The sequence below is a fragment of the Saimiri boliviensis genome, chromosome 9, assembly GCF_048565385.1.
Source record: "Saimiri boliviensis isolate mSaiBol1 chromosome 9, mSaiBol1.pri, whole genome shotgun sequence".
Lineage (NCBI taxonomy): Eukaryota > Metazoa > Chordata > Mammalia > Primates > Cebidae > Saimiri > Saimiri boliviensis.
The window spans coordinates 9403666-9418420 of NC_133457.1; the positions used below are offsets into that span (position 1 = coordinate 9403666).

A 14755-nucleotide genomic window follows, 5' to 3' on the forward strand; every position below is an offset into this window, starting at 1 on the left:
CCCTGAATGAGGGCAGGGGCTAATGTCTTATTCAACTCTGGGTTCACACTTTTCATGTTTCTGGTACCTAATAGGTGCCCAGTGTATATTGTTTGGACTGATCTAAAAACAAAGCATTGCCTGTATTGCGGGTGGGAGTTACACCTGACTTCTGGCTCCATGCCTGGGTCCTGAATCAAATTACCCAATGAGGGGGTACTTGGCTGTAGGAAATGAACAGGGGATGGAAGGTAATAGAAATCCTTAAGTTTTAAAAGGAAAAAGTGCAGTTCCTTAAACTTCAGCCCAGTTCTTGTTTACACTCCTGCTAAAATGTTCTATGGATAAAACTCTATTCCTTTGCTTTTCCCTGGGAAATGCAAAGTATGGGCACAGTCACTAAGCCCCTGGTTTTCCTGGTAGCTAACAGGTTCTAAAACTCTATGGGCAATCACAGGACTGTGGAAACATTGCCTAGTAGGATTTTGTCACAAAGCTTTTGACATTAGGAGAACAGTATGTGTAGCATACTTAAGTCAGTGAGAGTGTGTGCTCTGAGTTCAAATCCTGAACCTGCCCTTTATAGCTTTTTGACCTTGAGTGAATTACTGAGTATCTCCAAGTCTCAGCCTCCTCATGTAAAATGGAAATACATACAAACAAATATGTATCTTATAAAACTGTGGTCAGAAGTAGAGGAGAACCAATGTAAAGGCCTAGGCTGGCATGTATTAAGAATGGAAGCAAGGGACATTAGTTATTATCTAATCAGCCATGAGCCATAGAAGATAAGAAGTCAAAGTCAATCCATATTCTTCTGAAGCAAAAACACAAATGCACAGGGGGCACCTGGATTTGAACCAGGGACCTCTTGATCTGCAGTCAAATGCTCTACCCCTGAGCTATACCCCCATACTGGTAAACCTGCTTTTATAGTCTATCTCTCTCTCACTTGCTCTCTCAACATTCTGGTTCTAAAAACCTTCAGTGACTCAGGGGAGCTATAATTAGAATGTTGTCTGAAGGAAGTCTGGGCATTACAAGCTTTAGAAGAGGATTATTATAAAAGACAGAACTTAGTTCTCAGGAGCCGAGAAACTCTTCTTAGACTGGCCAATAACCAGAGCCTTATTCCTGTCCACCATATCTCACATAAAGCAAACCTCAGTTCCAAGTAAAAATAATCAAATTCTGCACAAATGGCAACATCAATATAATGTGGATGACTGGATTCCTGTCTAGCTTCTTAGCCAAGGCTCCTAGCAACTGAGATCTGAGATTCTTACTCCTCTTCATGATTTCACAGAATTGAGCTCAAAACTGGCACTCTAGATATTTGTTGCATTAAATTGACTCTGGAAAAAATATGTATAAATAACAATTTGTGTGAGATAGCTTTTCCAAGTCACAACTGTAAGATTATTTTAGTCACACAAAAACAGATGGTCAGTGAGTTACACTCTTGTGTAACATAACTTGCCTGAAATGTGGAATATTGTCAACTTTGAAAGGTTATTTGATAAAGAGAAACAAGATTCCAGATGAGGGTCTCTTAATCAACCAAGCAATTTATCCTAGTCCTACCACCAAAGATTCATTTTCAGCTCCTAAACACAACCACAATTACAGCAACCTGTATTTCCTGACCTCATAAACATCTCCTCTCACCCTAATAAATTGTGCAGGTGCTTCTTATGTAAATCTTGCATGTTTGGGCCTATTGAGAAGTCTCTCTCCTGCCAGTTTCCTAGGCCACATACATTATTCAGGCATTTCCAAGGGATCCTACATTTGGGATGATCACTTTGTGTCAGGGTTTTGGTTGGTTGGGAGCATAGAAGAGGTTGCCCTGCCTCAGGCTGGACTTGAGAGCTAAGAAAAGAGTCACAGTTGCATGCTTTGCTCATTGTTCGTTTCTCCTGCTGGCCATCAGTGGGTGTTGAGAGTTTAACAGTAGCAGATGTACTGTGTGCTTCATCTCAAAGAACTCCAGCGCTCCAAGGGTTTTAGGGATCATTACTTCAAGCACTTCTTCTGTACTCTAAGAAACACAGGTTGAGAGAAGTCAAAGAGCCTTGCTTAAAATCACAAGCATGTCAGTGGCAGGATTTGGACTGGAATCCACTTTACTTACAGCCTGTTATAAGCAGAGATCCTTTGGAAGCTCCCACTGCCTGGAAGAATATAAATGTTCAAAAAAATGTCTGTGGGATAAATGTCAGACTGTAGTTATTATATACAGGGTGGCCAACCATCCTAATTTACTGGGAACTCACCAAGTTTTAGTACTAAATGTTCTACATCCCAGGAAAGCTTTCAGTTCCAGGAAATTCCTCAGAAAATGGGGTATTTTCTAAATGTTATCACTTACTTTTTCCATTGACACTGTTTTAATCATTTCCACATACCTCCTGTAGTAGTATTTACTTAATATTTGTCTTGAAATCAACTTAACGTTTTTTACTTAGCCTCATCCTGTCCAGAAATATCCTTGAAATCATGCTAGGTATATTTCCTCTTACTGGACATCAAAATAAATCTATTAAAATACTTAAAAATCATATTTAACATATTACATTTACAACTTGCCACGCATGCTTCTAAACACTTTACAAATACTAACTGATTTAATCCTCAAGATGATCCAGTGAGGAAAGAAATGCTATTATCTTTACCTTGCAAATGAGAAAACTGAGTCACAGTGAAGTTAAATAACTTGCCCAAGGTCACACAGCAAGTCAACTTGTCCATATATCCCCAAAGTTATCCTGAAAACCCTCAGTGGTAACCGTAGTATATTTATTAATTTAATAGTTTAATCTGACTGGACCACAGGGTACCCAGATATTTGTTTAAACGTTATTCTGAGTGTCTGTGAAGTATTTCTGGATGAGATTAACATATGAATTGCTAGACTGAGTAGTGCAGATTGCCCTCACTAATGTAGGTGGGCTTCCTTCAATCAAGTTGAGACCCAAATAGAGCAAAAACGCTGATTGAGAGGGAACTCTTCCTGCCTGACTGCTTTGAGCTGGGACATCAGTCTTTTCCAGCCTCTGGACTCAAAATGAAACATCAGCTCTTCTTGGGTCTTGAGCCTGCTGGCTTTCAACCTGAAACAATAACATCAGCAATCCTGGGTCTCCAGCTTACTAACCAGAGATCTTGGAATTTCTCAGTCTATATAATCATATGAGCCAATTCCTCATAATAAGTCTCTTTCTATATGTGTATGTGTGTATGCGTGTGTGCATGCATATACATATATATATATATATATATACACGTGTATGTATATGTGTGTAAGTATATATATATTTGTGTGTGTGTGTGTTTGATTCTTTTTCTCTAGAGAACCCTGACTAATACACACAGCATACTCTGGAAAGAATAGTCAGGCCTGCACTAGTTTTGAGGATCCTATTCATATTTGTTGAAATTGTATAAACCCCAAGAGGCCCAGAACAGCACCTGCCACGAGGTAAAAGCTGAACTGATCTGCTCTTACATCCCTAACCCTCTGCCGACATGAGGTCACATACGTGAATTTGCTCTCAGTTCTCTGAAAACATAAGCAAAAGTAAAAATTAATGTTTGTTTTAATTATAAGGTATATAAGCCAGACAGTCTGGTCTGAGTTCCAAAGCCTAGCACTCAAAGATTGTCATCAGAGCCACAAAAGAGGAGTGGATTACAAAACAAAACATCTTGCAGAGAACTCAGAAAAACTGTGGCAATTATTCAAAATATATTTAACCACAGGGTTTTAGAAACTGAAACCTCCTAATATTTCTAGATTCCATAAAACTATTTAGTAATGGAAAAGAGAATTTAAGTTTTTCAAAGCTTCTGCACAGCAAATGAGACAATTAAAAAACGAAAAGGTAACTTATAGAATGGGATAAAGTATTTCCAAACCACATATCTGACAAGGGGTTAATATTCAAAATATGTAAAAAATTTACATAATTCAACAGAAAAAAAAAAACCTAATAGTCCAATTAAAAAGTGGGCAAAGGACACAAATAGACATTTTCTCAAAGATGACATACAGTCATCAATTACATTAAAAAAAGTTTTCAACATCATTAATCCATCACAGAAATGCAAATCAAAACCACAATGAAATCTAACTTCATGCTTGTTAGGATGACTATTATCAAAAAGACAAGAGAGAACAAGTGTTAGTGAGGATGTGAAGAAAACCTCAAGTTCCTCAGGGAACTCTTGTGAACTATTGGTGGAAATGGAAATTGATATAACCATTATGGAAAAGGGTATGAAAGTTCCTCAAAAAAATTAATAATAAGAATACCAACTGGTGCAGTGGCTCACGTCTGTAATCTCAGCACTTTGGGAGGCCGAGGTGGGCAGATCACCTGAGGTCAAGAGTTCGAGACCAGCTTGTCCAACATGGTGAAACCCCATTGCTACTAAAAATACAAAAATTAGGTGGGCATGGTGGTGCAAACCTGTAGTCCCAGCCACTTGGGAGGCTGAGGCAGGAGAATCACTTGAACTCAGGAGGCAGAGGTTGCAGTGGGCCAAGATAGTGCCACTGCACTTCAGCCTGGTGACAGAGGGAGACTCCATCTCAAAAAAAAAGGTTCTCACCATTTTAAAAAATAGTAACTATGTAAGGTAATGGAAGTGTTAACTTGATTGTAATAATTATTTCACGATGTATACGTATATAAAATTATAACATTTTATATCATAAATATACACAATTTTGTCAATTATATGTCAATGAAGCTAGGAGAAAATTAAAAGTTTCAGTAATTAGAAATATTTTCCCCTTATATCAAGATATTGCTCAGTTGAATTTTTTCACTTTTTAATCCACAGTTTACTCAACTGTAAAATGCAGATGTTGCAATTAGAAGATCTACTAAATTCTTTCTAATCCTGACAATTACTGACTCACAAACTAAATTTTTCCTTCTCATGAAGGACCAAATCAGAAAGTACATAATGGCAGAACAAAATTATTGAACCCTGTGAGAGGTTTCAAACACAATCCCACATTAAAAATAAAATGTGTTCTTACCATGGCCACAAGATTCACCATCAACCTTACCACCTTAATTCTTCCCCATATTATTTTGTACAAAGTATTTGTTCTTATTTTTATTTATTTATTTATTTATTTATTTTTTTGGAGACAGAGTTTCGCTCTTGTTACCCAGGCTGGAGTGCAATGACGCGATCTCGGCTCACCGCAACCTCCACCTCCTGGGTTCAAGCAATTCTCCTGCCTCAGCCTCCTGAGTAGCTGGGATTACAGGCACGCGCCACCATGCCCAGCTAATTTTTTGTATTTTTAGTAGAGACGGGGTTTCACCATGTTGACCAGGATGGTCTCAATCTCTTGACCTCGTGATCCACCCGCCTCGGCCTCCCAAAGGGCTGGGATTACAGGCTTGAGCCACCGCGCCTGGCCTTGTATTTGTTCTTATAAATGCCTATGTCCTTATGAAAAGATGCTCAACATCCCTAATTACAAGTAAATGCAAATTAAAACTGCAATGAGACATCATCTCATACCCATTAAGATAGCCACTATCAAAAGAACAAAATAAAAAGGGTTGGTGAGGATGTGGAGAAATTGAAACTCTTGTGCACTATTGGTAAGAATGTACAATTATTGTGGAAAATAACATGGAGGTTTCTCAAAAAATTAAAAACAAGATTACTATGTGATACAACAATTCCACTTCTAGGTATTATCCAAAAGAATTCAAAGCATCTCCAGAGGTAGTTGCACATCTACATTCATCGTAGCATTATTCACAGAGCCAAGAGGAGGAAACCACCCAAATGTCCATCAACAGATGAATGAATAAAGAAAATCTAGAGTATATACACAAGGGAATATTACTCAGCCTTTAAAAAGAAGGAAATTCTGTTCCATGCCTCATCATGGGTGAAACTCAAGTTATACTGGGTGAAAACTGAAACCTGGGAAAACCTGAATCAACTTGAGAGAGAGAAAGAAAGAGGAAGGGGAAAAGAGAAGAGAGAGAATGAATTTGATTGTGAATTTTAGAGTAAAACATAGCACACTGTATGACCTCCAGGCTACAGAAGAACAGATAATCTCCCCTTGAAGGCTTTTGAGAGGTAAACTGCAAAGCTATTGAACTATACACTTAAAAAAATGGCTAATATGGTCAATTTAATGCTATGTGATTTTTTTACCACAATAAAAAAAAGAACTATGGTCTAATATTAGGAAGAATTTGTGTAATGAAGTAAACCATCTCAAGAAAGCAACTGTGTGCCTATTGTGGAAAATGTGTTATCTCACTTGAGGGTAAGCTATTCTGCAACTTCTAACTTAGTGAACAGATTGTGCCTGATTCACAGACCAAGACAAATTCTTCCTTTAACTCAACAGCAAACTTAAATGCTTCTCTCTGCCCACAACAGTGCATACCACTACCTGGATTTCTTTATTTCCCACACGGTCATTGTGTCCTTTTGCCCCTTTCATTATTCACTTTACACCAAAACAAAATGCAGCTAATAATATGAGTCTATTTTTCTTCTCTTGGAGAAGTAGCATCTGGACTTAGGCCCTGTGCCCAGATTCCCCACTCCATTGGCACTGTGGTCTAGGGAAGTCTTTCAAGATTTTGTTAAGCCTTCAGCCAGGTGAAAGTTATATGTTAGATTTTTTTGTTTTGTTTTTAGTTTTTTAAAGAAAGAAAAAGGAATGTCCCAGTCAAAGGGCACCAAACTAAATTGACATGGAAAAACTGGCCAAATGATATATTTAATCAATGTTTTGCAGTTTACATCTCAGAAGCCTTCAAGGGGAGACCGCTTTATCATACCTGGAGGTCATACAATGTGCTATGTTTCACTCTAAAATTCACTCTCGAACTCATTCTCTCTCTCTCTTCTCTCTTCCCTCTTCCTCTTTCTGTCTCTCAGGTTGATTCAGGTTTTCCCAGGGTTCAAGTTATTTTCTGAATGAAACAAAAGCCCTTTTACAAGGTGCATTCAAGCTGCTCAGATTACTTTGTTCCAGTCCAGCAGTTACAGTTTCCAGTAGATATGTGCCTTGTTTTATGAGAAAGGTTTGTTCCTTAAAGTTACTGTGTGACCATCATATCAGTGTGTCCTTCCATGAATGCCTCTGCTAATTTGTTTCATGAAATGTCTTTTTCTCATATATGCTCCCTCTCTAGGCTTTCCTAAGAATTAAAAAAAAAAAATAGCAAGCTTACCAACCCTTTGGCTAGTGCACTGAATATAAGATTATTGGGAGAATAAGGAGAATAATTTAATTCATGGGTGTGGTGGCTTGTATGAAATCAACTTAGTTAAGCTGGAAATTCATCTCCCAGAATTCCCTTCTCTGCATGGTTGTCTATCAGAGTTGCCCACAAGAAAATGTGCAGATGTGAAGGTGGAAGTGAAGCAGCATCACGTTTACAATGAGATGGAGGTGTAGAAGCAGCTGCTGTTGCACTCTGCCCATAGTCACTGATCTTGTGGCTCACTTTGCCCATCAGGGCAGTTGCAGGGCCCTAGTTCCTCCACTTCCTACTGGATCTTCTCTTTAGCTTCTTTGAATCCTGGGCCAAGTTTGTGAGCAGCTTTGGAGAAATGAGCCAGCCATTCTGCAAATCCCAACATTGAAGTTGGAAGTTTGGAGGCACTGAGAGACTAATGTGGATTCCAATTTATCCTCTCTCCCCCACTTCATATTAATCTTTCTTTCCAGACTGCTGGCCTTGCTGACTTCAGGACCAGTACTAGACATAGAAACAAGAGACTTACCTATACTCTCACCAAGGTCCTACAGTTGTGTGAGATCTCATCCCTATAATAAGTATTTTATATCATTTATATGGTTCTGCTTCTCTGATTGAGTTCTAATTCCTTGGAAATAAGTCAGCAAATGACATGCAAGACTGAAATTCTTTCATTTTATCAAATCCTACAAGGACCAATGATCAACAGATGACAAGCTTTTACAAATCTCCAACTTCACTTGGTAGTGTACCCAAGCCAGATATAATTGCCTCAGACCCTTCGCCAGGCAATCCAGCGTTCCCTATCAGGAGGGGAGTGCAGCCAGCAACAACTTCCTGGTCAGTAGCTACCGCTCCTCCTACACACTCAGTCTCCTTTGGACCTGAGATCTCAAGCCTTCAAAGAAGTGAGATGTTCTCCTTCTACTAAAATGCCATCTGGCACACAGCCCCTAAGCCTCTACTATCTACTTCCTTCTGCCAAACAATGCCATCAACACTCCTCTTACTGAAAGGCCATGTGTTATACGGTACTACAATAATCCTCAAGGTAATGAAAGTAATGCCAAGTGGAAGACCAATAGGGTGGGCAGAAGGCTGATAGGCTGGATGAAACAGCCACTCAATTGGCAGTTCATAAAAGATGTGGCAGCAACTCATTTTCTGGCCAGGAGATCGTGGATGTCACATCTTTGAATCAGGTGGCAAGGCATCTGTGAAGGGCAATGTGGCATCCCAGGCAGTGGGTGGTGAGATCAGGAAGAAAAAATGGAAATCAACAGATGGTGGATCCTACAGCTGAGAACTGATTCTTCAGTTTGACATGGTTGGCATACACATTTTAAATGGAGCTTGGTAAAGATCAGGTTATTTTACCATTGATCAAGCCCTCTAGAAGGTCTTAAATTTTTATTTGCGTTGCTTTCACAAATGTTTCTTTGCTTTTCAGGAACTTCAGGAAAAGAGGTTAAGCAGCGGAGGGAAGAAAGAGGCAGGTGATGGCGGGTCAAACACAGGACTTGAAAGTCCTAGATCTAAACCTTAAAATCCCCAAATATTTTAAGTTATAAAAAGATGTCCCACTTTCGTAATCCAGTTCTGTAAATAGTTTTCCAAAGTCGGGGGACTTGCAAAGATTTAATTTGCCTGACAAAAATTTTCATTGGCATTTTCTATATTTCCTAGTGCCACCCTCTATGGTTTTCAATCCCTAAACGTCTAAATTAATGTGGACATCTGCTTCTAGCAAATATAGTCAGAACTGCCCTGCCACTGCCAATTTGCAATCATAAAGTCATAGAAATGAAAGGAAGAGGAAGTTAAACAGGACAACTCAACCCAGCATCCCGGAAATAGGGCATTTTGTAACCTGCTCTCCTCCTCCTACGTTGTATCCTGACCCCTCCCACCATGTCCCAATCTAATGTCATCATTTCAACTGCCAAATACACATAATAGGAAACATAAACCACAATCCTATTTGTGCTGTAATCATTCAAACATCACCAAGTTTTTGTCAGGACAGAAAATGAAAACTATGTGAATAAATATTGCATTCAACGAATCTTTACACCCCCAGCCATTTAAGCCACAAGCTTAAAATGAGGAGAATCTCACACTTTCTGGAAAGGCTGGCCCCTGGCTCCTGGCCTGATGGTCATTATGTCTCCCTGACTTGGCTCCAGCTCCAGGCCAGCACCGTCCAGTGGAAACGGAACGCGGACTATGACTGCAAGCTACCTATGCCATTTTAAATTTCCCAGTAGCCACAGTCAAAAAGGAAAAAGAAACAGACAACATTAATCTTGATAATACTTTTTGGTTTTCTGGTTTTTGCAGTTTTAGAGCAGGTACTGTTTATTAACTGGCCAGATTAGAAAAAATAATTGTGGTAGGCACGTTCATTCTTCTAATAAACCTGTTGATCTTGTCTTCCCTGGGGTCAGCATCTCCACCTTCTACAAACGGGTGGTCTTTTTCTTCATTCTACCTGGTCGAGAGGATAATATAAAGGGCCACAAGAAGTTATATGCTTCTTTGAAGCGTTTGCCAACAGTACAGATCTCATAAATCAGATTCTCCATGCAGACGATGCCATATTTATCAAGAGATCAAGCAATTAAAGTCTTACCGGTCAGAGCAATTAGCTTCTTATTGATTTTGTTATAACACACTTGTAGATTAGTTTATTTACTGACTTCAGATTTGGGTATGCCCATGCAATATATGGTTCTGCAATCCTTCAATGTTAATTGAAGCCTTGTTGAGCTTCCCCAAATTTTTATTAAAGATTTGATGAAGGCAAAGAAGTTGCACCACCTTTCGGACCTTTGAGCTCACCCAGTTGATACCTCTGATCCTGATGACAAACACCAGTTTGGGTTCTGCCGGTACATGCAAGTTGTCAGCTTTTCTTGCCATCCTCACCATTTGAATTTCAGTTCCGTACATCAGCCTACATTCCCCATGATAGTGCTTCATTTTTCATAGATAAGCTTCCTCCTTGCCTTTGGAAGCATTTTTTGGGCAAACTTCTTTCTCAGGCACTTGATCTTCAGTTCTGCCAAATTGCTTTGCTTTTGCTTTTGCTTTTTTTTTTTTCCAAGCCAAACTGTATCCAGTTTTATTAAAGATACTTTCCATAAACAATCATGATATTTCAGGCAGGACATGCGCAGACAATCATTAACAGTATACAACAACTTTCAAACTCCCTTCTTTGATGGACTACCAAAAATCAGAAAGCCACTATAAAACCCAATGAAGTCTTCATCTGATGCTCTGAACAGGGAAAGTTTAGAGTGAGGGTTGACATTTCACATTTAGCATGTTGTTTAACAACTTTTCACGAGCCGACCCTGACTTTCAGGAAGTGAAATGAAAATGGCAGAATTTATCTGAAGATCCACAATCTAGAAATGGAATCACTGCTCTTCTGACAGGTGCCATCTCAGTGACATCACTGGCAAGTCCAGATTGCCTGACACTCTGGTAACCAATGACTGGGGGTCAGGTCCCAACAGATGTCTGGGCTTACGGGAGTTAAGTCTATGCTGAAAGACGGAAAGGGAGAAGAGGACATGAAAGCGAATTTGTGTTTCCATACCGCAAGGCTTTTGTGTGCCAAGGTGGCCATGTGTGTCACAGTCAGGGAATCCCTCCTCCTGGGCGCCAAGAGGAAGTCTCTCAAAACTAGAAGGGAAAGGCGTTTCCCCACATCAATCCAGCTTTGGAGACATTCTATTAGTGACATATGCCCCAAAACAACAATGAAGTGTTCTGTGTGCTAACAACACAGCTTAAAAAAAAAAAGGAAAACAAAATTCTGCATTTTTATAAAACTTGATAAAAAACAGTATTTTGAACTGTACAGTCACCAGAAGTACACAGTTATCAAAAATGCACACACTTCACTTGGCATCTCCAGCACCTTCGGCTTTCTGTGCCTGGTCTGTTTTGGCATCTCCATTTTCTGCAGGGTTATTCCCTTCCTTGCCAGCATCAGCTTTTCCCTTTTTCCCTTTGGGTACCTTCTCTCCCTTCTTTGCAGGGGCCTTTTTAGGCTTGGGCTCTGGCTTTGGAGGAGCAGGTTTAGCAGACAACCTTGCGGATCTTCTCTGTGGTTCGTCCTTCACCTTGGCTTTATCTCCTTTAGCATCCCCTTCAGCCTTTCTCTTGGGCATGGTGGCGACGGTGGCGGGACGTAGGCACTGAATGCGGGATGCAGCGGCGCGTGGGCTTTGATCAGTCCAGCGGTCGCTCTCGCCTCTTCTTCTTCACACTGCTCCTCCTTTGCTTTTTCTTTTTTTCTTTTCTTTCTTTTTTTTTTTTTTTTTTTTTTTTTTTTTTGAGACGGAGTTTCACTCTTGTTACCCAGGCTGGAGTGCAATGGCGCGATCTTGGCTCACCGCAACCTCCGCCTCCTGGGTTCAGGCAATTCTCCTGCCTCAGCCTCCTGAGTAGCTGGGATTACAGGCACGCGCCACAATGCCCAGCTGATTTTTTGTAATTTTGGTAGAGACGGGGTTTCCCATGTTGACCAGGTTGGTCTCGATCTCTTGACCTCATGATCCATCCGCCTTGGCCTCCCAAAGTGCTGGGGTTACAGGCTTGAGCCACCGCGCCCGGCCCTCCTTTGCTTTTTCTTAAGGGTTTCTTGCACAGCAGGAACCTTCTTCTTCTCTTTGACACCCTCCACAGTTCCAGCTGGAAAAGGGAGTTAATAATACTTTTTAACCCAGTACCTCCAAAATCATTTCAGCATATAGCCCACATGAAAAAATATATGGAGACATTTTATAGTCTTTTTCATACAAGTTCTTTAAAGCCCAATGTGAATTTACACAATCCAGACTAGTCCCATTTCAGGTCCTCGATAGGTGGCTAATGACTAGTTTAATAGATAGCACAGGTATATGCAGATAAGCCTGTCCTTATTTGTATGGCAATATATGATTTTTTTCTAAAAGAAAATGTCCCTCCTGAGTTAGGCAACTGGAAATGGGAATTCCTTTTCCTTAAACTACACTTGCCAGATAAAACACAAGACACCTACTTAAAGTTGAATTTCAGATAAATAACTTTTTTTTTTTAGTATAACTATGTCCTAGTATTGCATGGAACATACTCATGCTATAAAAATTACTCAATGTTTATCTTAAATTCAAATGTAACTGGGCTTCCTGTATTTTTATTTGGTAAATCTAGCAACCTCACCTGAATTCAACTCGAGTAAGAAATGGAGGGGAAGAAGAAAATATGGCAGCTGCTAAAGGCAGCAGCAGATGATGGTGCATGAAGAAGCCAGAGGCAGATCTACCCGGAGAGCCACTGTAAGAACCACCATCATCAGCGGGACGTAGTGGCTCATGCCTGTAATCCCAGCGCTTGAGCCGAAGCGTTGGGATTACAGGCATGAGCCACTACGGAGGCCGAAGCGGGCGAATTGTCTGAGTTCAGGAGTTCCAGACTGGCCTGGGCAACACAGTGAAACCTCATCTCTACTCAAATCCAAAACAAAATTAGCTGGGTATGGTGGCATGCATCTGTTATTCCAGTTGCTTGGGAGTCTGAGGCAGGAGAATTGCTTAAACCCGGGAGGCAGAGGTTGCAGTGAGCTGAGACGGTGCCATTATACTCCAGCCTGGGTGACGGAGTGAGACTCCATCTCAAAAAAATAAAAATAAAATAAAAAATAAGAACCACCATCATTAAGGGTGACTAATGGAAGTACCTGCCAGGAAGGCACACAGGCTGAGCAGCAGGTGTTGCTGCCTCTCTGGAGCCTGTACCTGTGTGCCTTGTTTTCTCTTCCTCTTTCCATGAATTTTACAAAGATATCTGCACATCCTACAAGTATACGCATTTTGCAAGATGTCGGTCTCAACATGGCATCTGAAGCTTTACAATTTGCTATGGATTTTCCATGCTAATAAAAAAATATTTTTAGGGCCCAGGCACAGTGGCTCACACCTGTCATCCTAGCACTTTGGGAGGCCAAGACAGGCAAATCACCTGAGGTCAGGAGTTCAAGACCAGACTGACCAACATGATGAAATCCCATCTCTACTAAAAATACAAAAATCAGTTGGGTGTGGTGGTATTCACCTGTAATCCTTTCTACTCGGGAGGCTGAGGCAGGAGAATCGCCTGAACCCAAGAGGCGGACATTGCAGTGAGCCGAGGTCGCACCACTGTACTCCAGCCTAAGTGACAGAACAAGATTCCATCTCAAAAAGAAAAAAGAAAAAAAAATTCTTTTTTGGCCAGACGCAGTGACTCATGCCTGTAATCCCAACAATTTGGGAGACTGAGGCGGGCTGATCACCTGAGGTCAGGAGTTTGAGACCAGCCTGGCCAACATGGTGAAACCCCGTCTCTACTAAAAATACAAAAAAAAAACAACTTAGCTGGGCATGGTGGCAGGCACCTCTAATCAAAGCTACTTGGGAGGCTGAGGCAGGACAATTGCTTGAACCTGGGAGGTGGAGGTTGCAGTTAGCCAGGATGGCACCACTGCACTCCAGCCTGGGCAACAGAGTGAGACTCCATCTCAAACAAGAAAAGAAAAAAACATGTATATATTACTAACAGCTCATGCCATAGGTGAAGAGACAGAACTATTGAGTTTGTTCTATGTACTAGATATTCCTTTGTGTGTTCCAAGTGAGAGGCGGGAGACATGCCCAAAACATTTTCCTAAAATTCCTAAAAGTTTCAAAACAGTAACCTAGTTAGAGCTAAGGGGCAGGAATTACAGGCCTTTCGGGAAAACGTTGTCTTCAGATGGCTAATATTCTCAGCTAAGATCCAGAGACGCTGATGTAGTAGGTCAGGGATGGAACCTGAGAATTTGCAATTCTAACAGTTTCCCAAGTGATACTAATACAGCCTGTCCAGGAAACATGCTTTGAAAACCACTGTTTTAGATTCTGAGAGTGTTTCCACAAGGATATATATAACACTTGTTTAGACTTTTTGTTTTGTTCTAGAGAGTTTCCTCAAATTAAAAACTCTGAGAAAATACACTGCCTCAGCAGTGGTCCTGCAGGGCCAGCAGCCTCTGTTGTTGCTGGTGGTCATGCAGTTGAAGGATACTGGTTTTCACATCGTGAGTCAGATGGCTTATCTGCAACATTGCAGGTTGGGGAAAGAAGTGACTCAATGGTGATCCTCTGAGAACAGGTATCCCAAGCTAGACTCTTCCCATTTCTTGGTCACTTCTGCCCCTTCCACCCTCTATTCATTATGCTTCCTTCTAGTCAGCCCTGAATTTCTCTAGTTTGTCCCTCTGCCTCAGCCTCCAGCCAATTCTATGCTGGGTCATGGGAGGGTGACCCTAGCCAAACCTCAAGGCTACCATCACCCAGAAAGCTTCTGCCTCACCAGCTCAGTGGTAGTGAGGAGGCCCACTTGGTAGCAATGTCATCAAGTCCCCAGAATGACTAGGTAGTTACTTCCTGTCCAGGAGGAGAGAGCTCATAGAGAGGTCCCAGGCAAATGAGGAAGAT

The 14755-nt window shown here is 40.9% G+C and overlaps 1 protein-coding gene and 1 non-coding gene across 2 annotated transcripts; both read right to left on the reverse strand.

Annotated features, from left to right (window-relative positions):
* Nucleotides 1-819: 819 nt before the first annotated feature.
* On the reverse strand, nt 820-891 carry TRNAC-GCA (transfer RNA cysteine (anticodon GCA)). Its single transcript has one exon. It is a non-coding gene; the product is annotated as a tRNA-Cys (tRNA).
* A 4428-nt stretch (nt 892-5319) lies between these two features.
* LOC120368339 (non-histone chromosomal protein HMG-17) lies at nt 5320-11602 on the reverse strand. The gene has a single exon (XM_074405461.1). It carries the CDS (start codon nt 11426-11428, stop codon nt 11156-11158), a length of 273 nt encoding a protein of 90 aa, XP_074261562.1. The 5' UTR covers nt 11429-11602; the 3' UTR covers nt 5320-11155.
* Nucleotides 11603-14755: the final 3153 nt, after the last annotated feature.

What these genes read in the sequence shown, in the direction of transcription:
- LOC120368339 (XM_074405461.1), bottom strand. Translation starts at nt 11,428, where the DNA reads ATGCCCAAGAGAAAGGCTGAAGGGGATGCTAAAGGAGATAAAGCCAAG.